Source organism: Cololabis saira, chromosome 21, assembly GCF_033807715.1.
Source record: "Cololabis saira isolate AMF1-May2022 chromosome 21, fColSai1.1, whole genome shotgun sequence".
NCBI lineage: Eukaryota > Metazoa > Chordata > Actinopteri > Beloniformes > Belonidae > Cololabis > Cololabis saira.
This window is the reverse complement of record NC_084607.1, coordinates 7675262-7692319: the sequence shown is the minus strand read 5'-3', so window position 1 is coordinate 7692319 and position 17058 is coordinate 7675262. Positions and strand designations below refer to the sequence as shown.

The 17058-nt window shown below is 37.5% G+C and overlaps 2 protein-coding genes across 2 annotated transcripts; both read right to left on the bottom strand.

The window, feature by feature from the left end:
* Positions 1-607: 607 nt before the first annotated feature.
* Positions 608-9023, bottom strand: ifi35 (interferon-induced protein 35). Its single transcript, XM_061712680.1, has 10 exons — positions 8961-9023; positions 8606-8632; positions 6483-6560; positions 6224-6382; positions 5186-5302; positions 4969-5113; positions 3439-3548; positions 2411-2594; positions 1523-1629; positions 608-1435 (listed from the first exon to the last, which is right to left on the bottom strand). Exons 2-10 carry the CDS (start codon positions 8618-8620, stop codon positions 1232-1234), a joined length of 1119 nt encoding a protein of 372 aa, XP_061568664.1. The 5' UTR covers positions 8621-8632; positions 8961-9023; the 3' UTR covers positions 608-1231.
* Positions 9024-10613: 1590 nt separating this feature from the next.
* Positions 10614-14529, bottom strand: rpl27 (ribosomal protein L27). Its single transcript, XM_061712694.1, has 5 exons — positions 14466-14529; positions 13909-13991; positions 12532-12701; positions 10860-10970; positions 10614-10699 (listed from the first exon to the last, which is right to left on the bottom strand). Exons 2-5 carry the CDS (start codon positions 13987-13989, stop codon positions 10651-10653), a joined length of 411 nt encoding a protein of 136 aa, XP_061568678.1. The 5' UTR covers positions 13990-13991; positions 14466-14529; the 3' UTR covers positions 10614-10650.
* Positions 14530-17058: the final 2529 nt, after the last annotated feature.

The window sequence follows — 17058 nt, the reverse complement described above, 5'->3', positions numbered from 1 at the left end:
TTAACCTTAATCAGGAAACTACGACGGAGTATTAGGGCCAAACTAAGACAAAAAAAATGGGAAATTAAGAGAATAAAGTCATAATATAATGAGAATAAAGTCGTAAAATTATGAGAATAAAGTCATAATGTTGCGAGAATAAGGTCGTAATAGAATAAAGTCGTATTATGAGAATAAAGTTGTTATATGACATTAAAGTCGTAATATTACGAGAATAAAGTCATAATATTACAAGAATGAAATCTTATATATATAATATAATTTATGAGAACTCTTTTCCCTGTGTAAAAATGAGGAATATTGAGCATCTTGTGAAGTTATATTTATAATATATTTAATATTACGACTTTATTCTCGTAATTTTACGACTTTATTCTCGTAATTTCCATTTTTTTTTGTCTTAGTTTGGCCCTAACACTCGAAACATTTCCAGAAATGCAAAAGACATGTGAAGGGGCCATAAATGTTCAAACCGACTTTGATTAGAAACGTTGGAAACGGCGCCCCCGTGTGGCCACGCGGTGTATTGTTCAGTCTGGTGGATGGAGGTTGGAAGGTTTGTCCTCTAAATTAAACATCAACATTGTCTAAGAGCACCAAAAAAAAAAGGCAAAACTTTTTGCTGTTCACTGAGATCTTTATTTCACAGGCTCTGATGATGAAAAGTGCAACACTTGAACCTTCATCTTTCACCATTTAGCACAGCCTTTGCCATATTGACAATCGATATAACAGAAATGAACTGAATATAGTTAAATAATAAACATTTACTCTGATTTTATTGGGGTGAAACCTGACAGGGTCATGAGGCAGAGCTTGTTTGTCGCAACTCAACGTAGCACCTCAACTTTGATATCAGAGTTGGTGATTAAAAAGAAAGAGGGAGAAGAAAAGGCACAAGAGTGGAAGACGAGGTCAGCCCACGATGCTCGCCTCACATTTAGCACAGTTGGCTGGAAATAATCCAGAGTTGCTACAGATGTTAGATTTGATTGTGTCACATGATAATCTGATACCTGTCAATAATTTAGTTTAACTAAATTAACAAGTTTTAACAAGTTACACCACATTCAGGCAGAAAACATGCAGGTTGAATGGTTTCCTCTTTGATTGAATAATACATGATCCATTTTCAAAAATTGTGTTAAAAACAACCCAAAACCATCTCTGATTCAATCGATGCCCGAAAGAAGAAGTTAAAACACTTGATCTGAGTGTTACGTTAGTTACGTTACTCCTCCGTGCGGTCGGAGGCGCCGCCGAACACGGCCGAGGCCTGCTGGCCCAGCGGGTTGTACAGGAACGCTTCGATCTCCCCGCCGCCGTTGGCGTTTTTCTGGAAGTTGATTTCCAGCAGGTCCTGCATGGTTTCCTCCTCCATGACGTTGGGTATCCCCGTCAGCAGCACCGTCCGAGGGCACGTGGTCATCTTGGTCTGACGGGGAAAACGCCACAGACAGAAGTCAGACATCCTTCATCAAAGTAAACGCTATCAGTCGTTTCTTCTGACAAATAAACTCACCTTTAGGTTCGTAATCTGTCCATTCAGGAAAGCAGTAACTCGAACTCTGTGCTTTTTCTTCTGTAGCTTCACTTCGTGGTACTCGACTTCTGCGAGACGTTTGGCAACTGAAAGAGAGAGATTTCTCTTTAAACTTTTCACACGTACAAGGAACACAATGTTAACATGTTTTTTCTGAAGCTGGAAAAGATTAGATATTCACTGAAGGCTAGTTGTAACAAATGTTATAATAAGTGGCTTCCCTTTCTTACATTCTTCCACTCTCTCCAGTCCCTGCCTCCTGATTGACGGATCCCCCATCCCTCTCTTCTCTCATTCCTCTCTTTCTTCCTCCTTTTTATCTATTTATTTACTTTCCCTTTGTTTTTTGGGGTTTTTTTTTTTTTTTTGCTTTGGGGTTTTTTTTTCTCTCCCCCTTTTTATTCATCTATTTTTTAATTTATACTGTGCAGCTTTGGGCCGCGTTCCATTTGTCCTCGGAAGTCGGAATTTCCCAGTTCCCAGTCGGAATTTTCAACTGGAACGCCCCTCGAAGTGGGATTTCCAACTGGGAAAGTGGGAGAAGCTTCACCACCCCCGAGTTACCATTCCAAGATGGCTGCCATTCCCAGTTCCCAGTTCCGATTGATACTTAAATATTACTTAAATATTACTTGGAATATTACTTGGAATAATTTTCATTTATTTGTCATTATTTTGTGTGGATTTTTTGTTCTGTTGAATAAAAAAAAAAAAAAAACACATCCTAGGAGGTAGGCTGTATATTCTGTATGTTGTATGACTGTATGTTCTACTGTGCCTTACCCCCTGATAAAAATATATAAAAAAAGAAAAAGCAACACAATGTTCAAAATAAGTCCCATCTTCAAGCATTTTCCTAACACTCACTGCCGTCCCCGACAAACGCGATGGCAGCCGTGCCAGAGTCGGCCAGGAACTCGCAGGAGTCCACCTCCCCGCCGCCGTGCTTGCTCTTGGAGAAGTGGATCTCCAGCTTGTTCAGCAGGGTGTCCGTGTCCATCGCCGGCAGGTCGGACACTAAAATGCGCCGATGACAGACATCGGAGTCGATCTGGAAAGCAGACCAGCACAGATTACGAGGGGGCGCTTGCAGAGGTGTCAAGTAAAGAAGTACAAATACTTTGTTACCTTACTTAAGTAGAAATTTTGGTTATCTATACTTCACTGGAGTAATTATTTTTCAGACGACTTTTTACTTTTACTCCTTACATTTTCACGCAATTATCTGTACTTTTTCTCCTTACATTTTAAAAACAGCCTCGTTACTCTATTTCATTTCAGCCTTTAAATAAAAACTATCCAGTTAAATTGCTCCATCCGGATAGAGTGAATTTGGTTGTGGTTGTTTAAGATGTTCTTGTCCAGTTTTGTTCTTACATCCGTTCCCTCAGATTCCTGCAACTAAACTTGGATGTACATTCCAATAAAGGTTAGGATAAATGATAACATGCCTCTGAAGTTTGACTTTTTGCACCATTACAATACTTATAGGCAACTAGTCATCATATCTCCTGCTCTCTGAAACACATATTAATGCTCAATAGTACACATATATGGTTCTTTAATATATTTGCATTATACTAAGATGCATTCATTTTCAATGGCTTTTGTCCTTAATGGCTTTTTTCCCCCTTACATTACTTTTACTTTTATACTTTAAGTAGTTTTGAAACCAGTACTTTTATACTTTTACTTGAGTAAAAAACTTGAGTTGATACTTCAACTTCTACAGGAGTATTTTTAAACTCTAGTGTCTATACTTCTACCTGAGTCATGAATGTGAATACTGAAGACACCTCTGGGTGCTTGAACGTGTGTTTAGTCTCTCTCGGCCTGAGTGTTGTTACCTCCACCATTATTATTATTATTATTATTATTATTATTATTATTGTTACCTCCACCAGACTGGGAAGCATCAGGTGAACTGGTCTCGCCTCCACGCTGATGCTGCATTCGCCTCCCAGATCCACTTTGTGTGTCTTCATGTCCAGGATCTTTGTTGCCACTGAGGAAACATGAACACAACAACTGTGAAGTGATGGAGAGAAGGAACCGAGGCCTGTGGCTCCTCTCTGCCCCCTGCTGGTTCAACCTAACCCGACGCTACGTCCACATAGAATCGGTTTTCCACCTGGTTTCACAACAAATAAACTGATTTGACCCCTGTAATACTTTAATCTGGCCCTAATTAGGAATGGGTGATATTTTACTTGAAGGACAATGGTACTTTTGCTGTTTGCACTGTTATCCCACTGTTTAAGCCATACAGTTTGAATAAATGTTGAATCTGTTCTTACATTTCAAACTTGTTTCATTTGAGTCATTTGAGTCAGTTTTGCAGTACAGGTGTACTCATTTAATTGGTTTTTATTAATTCAATTTAATTGGTGTAGTTTAGTAGTATTTAATATTCTTTTAGAGCAGTGTTTTGGGGGCTCCAAAGACTGAATGTGGTGATAGATTTATAGATAAAAAGGTGGAGTTGAATTGGTATTTTTTCTATCGTCATTTTTATCGTTATCAGGATAAATGCCACAAATTATCGTGATACATTTTTTAGTCCATACCGCCCATCCCTAGCCCTAATAAGATCTAATATGTTCCAGCATCATTTTAGACGAAAACTAATGAAAAAGGATAGAGATTTATGGTAGTTTTTTAACCATTTAATGTCTGCCATGAGAAATAATACACAGAGAATCATACTTTTATGTTGAAATTATAAATGCCCCCAATTCTGTCTTATCAGTTTCTAAACAATGTTTTGTTATTAGTTGTATCATTATGTGAAAAATAAAATAAAAATGTTCACATGGTATCAGTGCAGAGGTCCCACAAATTCATGTTTCAACTATAGCTCGTCCAGCACGACGGGGTCAACACAACAAATGATCACAAATAAAAGAACAAATGTTGGGTGTGATGGAGTTACGAGACTCTCTGGCCGATCAGTGGCCGATCAGTGGCCTGCAGCCCGGTGACGTTGCACTTCAGAACCAGAATCAGCTTTAATGGCCAAGTATGTATTTGTTGAAACAGCACTGATGACTTCCATAGATAATATCACATTTTAATTTATCAGAACTGTACTTTTCATTCTTTCTAGACCTGCTTCCGGTTTAAGCGCAAATCCGAACGTCAAAATAAAAGTTTACAGTCATTCTACAAATTCAAAAAATGGTAGAACAAGTATAGTCGGATCCAGAGGAGGCAGCAAATTATCAAGTTCTGCAATTTTATGTTTAAAAAGGTGCCTTATTAGGTCATATTATGAAATGAAAATGTTTGTTTTTTTTTGTTTTTTTTTAAATAGAGGTTGTTTTTTTTTAATTTTATTTAAGTAGATGAAGTCTGAACCTGTATTTTTTGCGCGGCTGTAACTCACAGCGTAACAAAACATGATGCATCCTGGGATACAAACTCACCGTCCTCCTCCTCAAACGTGATCAGCGCCGTTCCTCCCTCCATCGGATAAATGACGTGCGGCTTCATCTCCAGCGTCTGCCAGTCGTCTGCGTCTTGTGTCGCGCCTCTGAAGACAAACTTCTTCTGCGGCATGGAGGAGAACACCTGGAACAGACAAGCGCGGGTTTCACGGGAGGAATGTTCTGGATCTGGCCCGCGGGGTCAGGGTCAACGTACGTCTGCCTTCTCTCTCAGGCCGGCGTTCTGGGCCTCTTGTTCCCTCACAGCATCCTGCACTTTCTGAATCTCCTCCCTCAGAACCGTCTCCTCCTGCTTCAGCACATCCAGCTTCCCCTAGAACAGAAGTCGGCAACCCAAAATGTTGAAAGAGCCATATTGGACCAAAAACACAAAAAACAAATATGTCTGAAGGCAACACATGCTGCATGTTTCTATATTAGTTATAGAAGAGGGGCATCATCGTGCACTTCGAGAAAAAAGTCGAAATGTCGAGAAAAAAGTCGAAATTTCGAGAAAAAAGTCAAAATGTCGAGAAAATAGTCAAGATTTCGAAAAAAAGGCGAAATGTCGAGAAAAAAGTCGAAATGTCAAGAAAAAAGTCAAAATGTCGAGAAAAAAGTGAAAATGTCAGGAAAAAAGTCAAAATATCGAGAAAAAAGTCAAAATGTCGAGATTAAAAAAGAAAGGAAAAGGGAAGAAAAAAAGAGAAAAAAAGAAGAAAAAAAGAAAAAGAAAGAGAAAAAGAGAAAAAAGAAAAACAGACGAAAAAAAGAATGAAAAGTCTTAGTTATAGAAGAGGGACATCTTGTGCACTTCGAGAAAAAAGTCAAAATGTCGAGAATAAAGTCGAAATGTCGAGAAAATAGTCAAGATTTCGAGAAAAAAGTGGAAATGTCGAGAAAAAAGTAAAAATGTCGAGAAAAAAGTGGAAATGTCAAGAAAAAAGTCAAAATATCGAGAAAAAAGTCAAAATGTCGAGATTAAAAAGGAAAGGAAAAAGTTAGAAAAAAAAGAAAAAAAATAAGAAAAAAGAAGAAAAAAAGAAGAAAAAAAGAAAAACAGACGAAAAAAAGGAAAAAAAAGGTCAAACATTTTTGAAAAAGCTCCAGGAGCCACTAGGGCAATGCTAAAGAGCCACATTCGGCTCTAGAGCCGCGGGTTGCCGACCCCTGCCCTAGAAGGTCAGACAGCAACAAAATTAAAAAACTGCCCAATAACATCTGCTCTTGTTCTGACTCTGTCATCCGTACACACCTTTTCATTTGCAAGCCTCTGTCTCTGAGAGTCCTCGTCCGTGCTCTGACTCTTGCTCAGTGTTTCACATCGAAGCCTGAACTCCTCGGTCCGATCCCGGCTTTCATCTCTGGAGGCCACCAGCTCCTTCTGCTCCGCCTGCAGCCGCTCATAGTCTTTCTGTGGACACAAGCAGAGTTTCTGTGCACTCTTGGCCTGTTGAAGCACCATCCGCGGGCAGCTTTTGGACAATCTGAGAGTGGAAGGTGGAATTGTGCACCTTGTATTTGTTGATTAAGCCCACGACTCCCTCCAAGGTGTCCTCGGACATCAGTGGCTCCACCACCAAAGAGAAATCCTACAACACAGACAGCTTCTATTACAATCTGGTAGACACCGGTCTTGGTGTAAAGACCACTTTTTTGTCGACAGTCTACGGTCTTGTCTCGGATAATTGAGATGCCGTTGCACACCAAGGTGATGATCAGCAGTTCTTCCTCTTGTTAATGTACAGTTTTGTAAACTATTTGTATTTTGTATCTGATTTCATGTGTTGGTGCATCTGCATGTGTGTCTGTATTTAATTACAGTTTTGTGTTTATAACGGCCTTGTTTAAATAAATACAGGACTGTCTCAGAAAATTAGAATATTGTGATAAAGTTCTTTATTTTCTGTAATGCAATTAAAAAAACAAAAATGTCATACATTCTGGATTCATTACAAATCAACTGAAATATTGCAAGCCTTTTATTATTTTAATTTAGCTGATTATGGCTTACAGTTTAAGATTAAGATTCCCAGAATATTCTAATTTTTTTGAGATAGGATATTTGAGTTTTCTTAAGTTGTAAACCATGATCAGCAATATTAAAATAATAAAAGGCTTGCAATATTTCAGTTGATTTGTAATGAATCCAGAATGTATGACATTTTTGTTTTTGTAATTGCATTACAGAAAATCACAATATTGTAATTTTCTGAGACAGTCCTGTATATGAATAATATTTGCATATTGTTGTGATAGATTAAGCATCAGGTCTATTTCAGTTATGCTGATATACGGTGTAATCTGATGACTATAATTGTAAATAATGCAAGTTCAAGTCGATAATTGTGTTTATCTTTAATATTTAAAATTCACGTTTCATCTCCAAATTAAGTCCAATTTAAATCAGTATCATTTACTATTCATTCCTTTTCTGAGGTGGAGGGGGGTGTTGGAGCTGGTTATTCTGCTAGAGGACTTTGGGACTAGTTAGTAGTCGTGTCAATCCTTAAAAGCACTGGAGTCAATCCTCCAATAGTGTAGAAATAGCGGTAGTGCAGTCGCCACACATATCTGATCTCAGCTGATGGATGGAAACATTTATAGTGAGTTCAACATCATCATCCACTTCTCTGTGTTATTGTACTGCAGTTCAATACAGCCTCATATGGAAACCAGGATGATGTTCTACAATCACGCAGGATCAGGAAATAACTACGTTTGTTTTTGGTCTCCTTGAGCTGAACTAGACTTGGTCTTGACTTTGTCTGGGTTTAAGTGGTCTTGACCAGTACTGGAGTTGAGGGGGGTTGGCATCCCCCCCTGAAATAAAAACGGTCCAAATCATCCCCCTGTAAAACTGCCATCCCCCCTTTCCATCCCTTATGTCATTTCATCAATGAATGTGGTTTTACTGCTATTTCAACATTTAGAGTCATCACTAGAAAAATAACTTATTTGACAATTTTCACTTGTTTCAAGTAAATTTTCACTTGAAATAAGTAGAAAAATCTGCCAGTGGGACAAGATTTATCTTCTCATTACAAGCAAAAAAATTTTGTTCCACTGGCAGATTTTTCTACTTATTTTAAGTGAAAAACTACTTGAAACAGGTGAAAATTGTGTTTTTTTCCAGTGACGAGTCTTGTTTTAAGTGTAATAAGATTTTTTTTTACTAAAATGAGACATTTCAACTACAAATAGGACAAATATTCTTATTTTGAGTCTTTGCAGTGATCCATTTTACTTATCCTGTGAAGGACAGAATCATATTGATAAGTTCAGAAAACTGTTTTTTATTGTTGTGTTTTGATGTATTTGATGTAAGCCCAGTGGATATTTAAAGCTTACAGAAGGCTGCATTTAACTGCTGCTATGTCATTCCTGCAGTATTTCTGCAGGTGTTTTTGTCACTGCTATTATTTGTAATATATTATATTATTTGTAATCAGCACAAATTATCTGTCCCCATATGATAAAATCCACCACCCCCCCTGATCTTTTTTTACAACTCGAGTACTGGTCTTGACTACAAGTCTACAATATGGTAAGTGATCAGGTGTGTTTCAGCAAAAGGTTACAGTTCACAAGATTAAAGTGTTGCAAACTATGTTGATAGGAAAAAATGACGTCTCACCTCCTCTGATGACATACTGAAAATGATCTGAAACGAAAAATAATAAAAACAGATAATCCATCCAGATAAAAACAGATCAGACAGAAATAGTTGCGCACTTTGTCACCCAGCATGAAAGTATCACATATAAACAAAAATATGTTACAAAACTGAGTGTCAGCAAAGAAAACAAAGAAATCTGTGGCAGGCCTGAGCTGCCTGCGAGAAAGTAATTTCTGATAACAGCTGAACTTCCTGGTCCTCGGAAACAAATACCAGATGAAAACGTACATTGTTACACTTCGACTTATAATAAAGTGTTCAGCTAAATGTAGTGAAATGAGATTTTAAGAAACACAGTTTGTTGCGGACTTACCTCTACTCCTCGATCTCTGAAGTGACTTTTATGTTTCAGTTTCTCTTTCTCATAAGTGGAGACCTGCACGCCCCGCTTCTGTCCAGCAGGGGGCGCTGCGCAGGCGCGTTGAGCCGACGTGCTTCTCTTTCAAATCCATGAAGGCTGATTTATGCTTCTGCGTTAAATCGACGCAGGCCTACGCAGTATCGTCTGCGTTGCTGTAACGCGGAACCATAAATCAGCCTTCAGTCTCGACATTTAAGCCTTTTTTTTCTTTTTAAAAGTATTTTGCAATACAATTAAATTAACATATAAAATGGTTTTTGATTTGAACACTACACTTCATCTTCGGTTCAGGAATCACAATAATTGATTTACATAGGACAGCAGGACCCAGAGGATGCTTTTTTCCTGCTAAATTATTAATTTTAAGCGAGTATACAGGACTCTCAGAAAATTAGAATATTGTGATTTTCTGTAATGCATTTACAAAAACAAAAATGTCATACATTCTGGATTCATTACAAATCAACTGCAATATTGCAAACCTTTTATTTTAATATTGCTGATCATGGTTTACAGCTTAAGAAAACTCAAATATTCTATCTCAAAAAATGTGAATATTCTGGGAATCTTAATCTTAAACTGTAAGCCATAATCAGCAAATATTAAAAGGCTTGCAATATTTCAGTTGATTTGTAGTGAATCCAGAATGTGACATTTGTTTCTTTAATTGCATTACAGAAAATAAAAGGACTTTATCACAATATTCAAATTTTCTGAGACAGTCCTGTATTGAAAGCTACCCGTCATCTACATTTTATATTTTCCATGAACGCTTTTTCAAGCAGCTGCGATCCGATGTTTGTTTTTTCATCCCAAGAACCATGTAAGCTTTGATGTAAATTCCCAGTTTATCACAATGTTTGAAGGAAAAGCTGCACAAGTGCTTGGATATCATGTTTGCAGGCTGTGGCAACATTTTATTAAAAGGTATAAATTCAAATTAAAAATGGATAATAATAATGGATTGATTAAAGACAGCAGTGGTTCTGATGCACTTTCCTCCCAAAAAACACTTTAAAAAAGGTCACAAATGACCTTAAAACAGATTTTTTCAGCATGTACAGAATAACTTGGTTTTGCTTTTTCCAATGCAAATGTCTCGATCAGTTTTTTTATTGTTGTTCAGAGACCTGAACATGACTGTTGTTCAGAGTCAAATACTATACCAAAGATAAATACGATCAATATCCAAAAGTACAGGACAAAGTTTATAATGCATTTGACTTTGCCGTCACAAATCAGTGAGACCATTAAAAACTACAATAGTTTGTTAAAAGAAGCAGAACACTAAAGTACTCAAACTCCCCATTAAGTATTGGAGAAAATGCAATTTTAACTGATTTACTCTGCAGCAGGTTATCAAATATGTATAAACGGAATATAATTAAATCCACAAGTTGAGAAAAAATAAAAACGTCCATAAGAAAACATATCCATTGATTTTAAATGTATGTTTATATAAGTCCAGTCCTGACGCTCTGACCCCTGCGAAAGATGCGAGGACACTGATGGACATGAAGACAAGACCCTTCCCTCATCACCTCCATGAAGATTTAAGAAATAAATAAAAAAAAAAAAAAAAAAAAGGGACAAAAGTCAAGAATATCCTTTTTTAAACATTTATTTGTGAAATTGGGTGAAGTTAGAATCTGAGCTTCTGGAAGAACCACTTGTTCTTGCCCGTCTTGTACCTGCAAACGACAAAAAGAGACACTTAGAAAATCTGAACGAAAGACAGAATTTGAGTTTCAGGAAGGATTTATCCAACACATTAGTAACGTTCCAGCTCAACTGCACTTATTCACATCTGGACTAAAGTCCAGTGTTAACACAACTACACTAACAACTTACCTCTCCTCAAACTTGACCTTAGCCTCCCGCCTGGCTTTGCGTTTGAGGGCAGGATCCCTGAAGACGTCCTTGTTGACGACAGTTTTGTCCAGAGGAATATCGACAGAGTATCTGAGGGAGGAGAAGCACAGCGGTTAACAATAATTAAAGCCCTAACTGCCAACATAGCAAAAACAAATGTATTCAAATCACATTTTCACTGACGAAATTAAACATTTAATTGAAAATAACAAATAAATCTGCAAGAGGACATTTCCAAAGCAGTGTACACGTTTCTGACGAGACCAATATCCGATTCAACCATTTCCCTCAAGATTTGACCAAATGCGAGTCTGCAGTCTACATGCACAAAAAAAAAGTGCATGAGGAAAAACAAAGCGTGGTGGTCAAACTTCTCCACAACGTGCAAATCGGACCTGTGGGCCGGTGCTGCGACAATCAGCTGACATTACACTGATTATGAAATTTGGTCGACAAGGAATTTTAGTATCAAGCAGATACAGGCAATGTCAGGTCTCTCCTCCTCAAATCAACTAATCAAAACACTAATCAGTTATCTATCTGGATGATCATTAGCTGCAGCTCTACTGTACATATCTGAGGAACATCAACCATACTTTGTCGGTGACAGCAGACTAAATACTTACAAATCACAACACCCATCAGTCTGGGGGGTTAAGAAGAGGCGTTTGTTTCTCAAAGCTGCTTCTTTCCCCACTGACTAAATAACTTGCGACCTCCAGATCCAACGACAACATTCAACTTGTCAAATCCTCCACGTGTCCGTGCCAGTGTTGAGATAGCATACAAGATCCTGCACTTATAATCAAGTATACAGTATAACACTGCACAACTAGGCCTGTGTTGAAAAAATTTTTTTTTTTCCGATTCTAAATCGATTTTCATAATTTCCTAAAAATCGATTCTTATGTCTAAAGATCGTTTTTTTATTACTAAATTTTTGCCCAGTGAATGTTAATCCCAGTATTCACATCATTTAATTCATGCATGCGCATAGTGCGAAACTATCAAACATTCAACATGGTGTCAAGTTTAGTACTAGTTTTAATATGTTGCATAACTACACGGTCATGTAATCAGTTAACAGCTCAAAAAACATTTTTAAAAACACTAACCCAAATCGATATCGGATCAAATCACAATAATCGATTCTGTATCTTCAGAAGCGGAATCAAATTAATCCCCAGCCCTTTGCACAACTTAAGCTCACATGTAAGTGGTGGTAGTGAAGACACTTTACTGCAAAATAAACATGGTATTATTTCTGTGCTTGCTAAAAGTAATTGATCATGTTTGTGTGATGAGGAGCATTTCACCGCTCTGTCGACTGACACGGTCGATACACAAGAGATGCCCGTCATATGGCCTTTGACTAACTAATGATATTTCCTGCAAGAAGCAGAACTGCTACGTTTTCCTCACTAAATCTTTTATTTTTAAAGCAGCATCTCTTGCTACAGAATGACCACGTTTGTTTTCCTTATCCAATGTTACCCAAATGTTCAATGTATATATAAAAAGTATAGACAAGGCAAAATGATTATGGAGAAAGCGTGTTTACTTTTTGCTGTTAGTAAGTATTGTCATTTTATCGCATTTTGGGCAAAACAAAAACACCACACATGGTTAAACACCCGTCTGGGACACTGACCTGGTGGGCATGAGGTGGTTGTAGTTGAAAACCTTGACGAAAGCCTTGATTTTGGACCTCTTGGCAATCTTCTTCTTGCCCATGGTGGTTGTCACTTTACGGGGGTAGCGGTCGATGCCGGCGACCAGGGCGTGGCTGTAAGGACGGTCGGCGGTGCCATCATCGACGTTCTGCAGGAGACGGCAGAAACCCAATTACAATCACGCCCAAGATAACACAGAACCCCCACTCGTCCGTTGGTTAATGAACACCTGGCACACCTGAGAGCACTGATAATAAGCGCTGTACTTGTCAAGCGTCCCGTTTCGGCCGGGTAACGCCATTATTTTACACCTCTTTTACATCCTCCCGTATTATAATGTAATAATTTTTAAAAAGCATTCCTGTGCCTATCCAAACCTAATTGTCACTATTCTTTCGAGGTTAGGAGTGACAACAGGAATCAGAAAGAAGTTTATTGCCAAGTAGTTTAACACACACAAGGAATTTGTTGTGGTGATTGGTGCAATACAAAAGAACAAATATTAAAAGAAAAAATTTTTTACAACATGTTGGTTTTAAAGTGCCGGAGTAATGAGTCTGTACAGAGGTGACCTAGAAACTCAGAACAGGTCAGAGATTACGGTGGCCGAGACCCGCCAGTGATGAAAATATAAAGAAACGCCGCTGCAAATATAAAGAAACGCCGCTGCAAATATAAAGAAACGCCGCTGCAAATATAAAGAAACGCCGCTGCAAATATAAAGAAACGCCGCTGCAAATAAGAGAAACGACGCAAATAAAAAAAAACGACGCAAATAAAAAAAAACGACGCAAATAAAAAAGCCACAGCGGATGTGAATTGTCGGGGATTATTTTTGCTGATGCACCGGTGTTTTTATGTGAGAGGAGAAGAAGACGACGTAAGTGAAATGGAAGAAATAAGAAGAGCGAGGAATAAGAACAAACAAGAAAATAAGTGAAAAGGTTAGTGTTAAACGTCGCTACGTGTAGTTTTTAATGTGCAACACCGGTGCATCGGAAAAAATAGTCACCGGTAATTCACTTCCGTTGTGGCTTTTTTATTTGCGTCGTTTTATTTGCAGCGGGGTTTCTTTATATTTGCAGCAGCGTTTATTTTATTTGCAACAGCATTTGTTTCTGTTTGCAGCGTTACATTTATTTTCAGCAATGGCAGGTCTCGGCCACCGTAAGAGATGGATGGATGTAACGGCATTTCTGCCAAAAGTAAAAGCAAAGACTATGTGTGAACATCTCAATAAAAGGGACAGGAGGGGCAGGGTGAGCACAGCTACCTGTCTGACTATGTCAGGGATACTGGAAGGGTGGATGGTGGAAAATGTCCCTTATTTCAGGTGAGCAAATGCAGGTTCTTACCTTTACGATGACAGCTTTGCGACCAGCATAACGTCCGGCAAGCACCATCACCACCTTCCCAGGCTTCATAAACTTGCCCATGTCTGCCACACAAAAAACACACTGTTAGAAAAAGGTATCACTGCAAAACAGTACGAGACCTGGACACCAGACACGAGATTCCACGAGACTTTGCGAGACTCAGGCTGGAAGTTAAAACTACCAGAGTTCAGCTTTAGCTGAAGAAAAACAAACACCAGCGTTTCAGAGGCTACTGTAACCTTCAAACATACTCGGGAGATCTTCACCCCCACGGACTGATTGTGAATCTTAATTATAAACCAGTGGTTTCGACAATAATACATGCGTTAGCGGGAGCTGCCATGTTGAATGGAGCTACGCGGGACAACAACGCTTATTAACTGCTCATTTTCTTCAATAATTAACATAATCTTTCCACAATAAATGGCGAATATTAGACAAGGGATGTTTCTTTGACGATATATGGTGATAAATACTGCAGAATAAATCGGATAAGGGCCGATGGATGAAGATTGTTGAAGGGAAATCTCACTCACTGATGCTGCTCTACGCCACCGCTAACAGGAAAGGAAGTTCGTCAGGTCTTTGTCACCTTTGACCCGCGAAAACGCATACGTCACATCCGGGAGTAGTTCGCATCTCATTTTATTTTTTTGTTTTGTTTTTCCACATCCACAAATCCAAATTCTTACACAAAAAACCCTCTTTTTTTCTCCTTTTCATTTTGAATTCAATCAGTATCTGGACTCTATTAAGTTTCCTACAAATTCAAAAGCAATCAAAACCATAAATGTATGTAAATGTTTTGGCTTTTTGTTATAATTTCATCCCCCCTGGCTGGTTATAATAATAATAATAATAATAATAATAATAATAATAATAATAATAATAATAATAATAATAATAATAATAATTTCAATTTATATAGCACTTTTCACCTGAAACGACAGATCTCAGAGCGCTTTACAAAGAAGACTAAAAACAAGACTAAGAAACTAAGACAAAACCTAGCTACTAAGTAAGATGCAAAGTTGTGGGCAGCAAAAAGATAAACAATAAAAAAAATAAAACATTTTAATAAAAGGGGTCAAGGGAAGAGTTCAGAGGAAAGCCTGAAGACAATCAATGCGTATATAAACTGAAAACAATTAAAATTAATACATGTGCTTTAATTCACTTGTGTTTTCATTTAGGCTCTATTATAAATTATTAAATTTCCGCCGCTGTCCCACCAGTCCAAACCGAGATCCAGAATCTTACATTTTAAGACATTATAATGTGTTGTGCTTTTTGTTTTGTATTTTATTTGACTTATACTCTTTATATGTTATAGTTCAACTTGACACTGCATAATGTGAAGATATATGAAGATATGTAATCATTGTACTTTTTGAAAATGTTAAATAAAATAAAATAAAATATATATATATATTTTATTTTATTTTATCAATTAACATATAACACTAATTCTGGAGCTGGTAAAGTGATACGGTTAAAGTCGTCTTTAATTACGTTCAACTAAACCGATAAACAACAAGCGCTCAACATTCACAAGTTATTGATTTTAGTCGGCAATAACTTCAGATACTACCTGCAATTAAATTATGCTCTTCACCAAGTTTTGATATATTTGGAATATATACAAATACAATATACAAGGCTACACAGGCTTCCTTAAATTGCATGTGACATTGTTTCATACATATTTGAGATCAAACATATACCACTCATAAGGAGAGCTTGCTGTGTGGGGCTCTGCAAAAAAGACCGATGAAATCCCAACATTACCTGTACATATAATCACTGCAGCAAATCAACAAATATTGTAGAAATATCACACCACTGATAGGAAATTAAAACTATTTTGGTGGTCTGGATTTTGGTATCCCTGCACTATAAAACAGATAAAACGCATAAACGTCAGATAATTTGTTCCACACACACTTAAGATGTAACAAGGATGGATACGTTGTTTCTTTTCTATTTCAAACCAAACTAAGGGGGAAAAAAATGCTGTCCGACTGGATTTCTGTATCCGGCAACATGATGCCATAACACAACTATTGATTTTCTTTATCAAGGCCATAATCCAGAAGATGATCCAAACTTTAAGTTAATTTTTAGGCATCTTTTGTATATTCTCAAATTATATCCATTCATTATAAACTCTTTCAGAGTATCAGTGCAAGATCTTCATGAGTGTCTCATTTGTAGTACATATTCTTTTTGGATAAGAACTTTCCAAACAAAGCATCTCAGTCCTTTATAAATCAGTGTATATAATTGAAAAATGTACAAAAACAATTAATAATATAAGACAGAACATCAAATCCACAGTCAAAGCAGAGAGTTGGAGTTTCAGGAAGTCCACTAAGAGGATGAAACTGGAAAAACTGCATCTTTGCCAGCTGTTGCTAAGTGAAACATTTTCTATGAAACAGCAGTGAAATTATAATTGTTTACCTGAGAATACATTGGGCCTCAATTAGCTACTAATAAATGTGTTAAATAAGACTTATTTGTCCCTCCACAGCCGCCACAGTTAACACCCTTATATTAGCAAACACCTTAAAAGTTGTCCGGATCAGACTTTCAGTTGCGCTTTGGAGGGTTTTAATACATTATAAACAATAAGTTACTGGTGTAGAAGTGGAGGCAGTGATGACGTGGTCCATCTTAGCAGCCTCACATTAAAGCATCTCCTAGACCAGGGGTCAGCAACCCAAAATGTTGAAAGAGCCATATTGGACCAAACACACAAACAACAAATATGTCTGGAGCCGCAAAAAATGAAAAGTCTTGTATGTATAAGCCTTAAAATGAAGGCAAATGGCGAAAGGCGAAATGTCGAGAAAAAAGTTGAAATGTTGAGAAAAAAGTCGAAATGTTGAGAAAAAGTCGAAATGCCGAGATTAATGTTGAAGAACAATCTCGAGAAAAAAGTCAAAATTTCGAGAAAAAAGTCGAAATGTCGAGATTAAAAAGGAAAGGAAAAAGGAAGAAAAAAAGAAAAAAAGAGAGGGGAAAAAGAGAAAAAAAAAGGAAAAAAAAGGTCAAACATTTTTGAAAAAGCTCCAGGAGCCACTAGGGCGGCACTAAAGAGCCGCATGCGGCTCTGGAGCCGCGGGT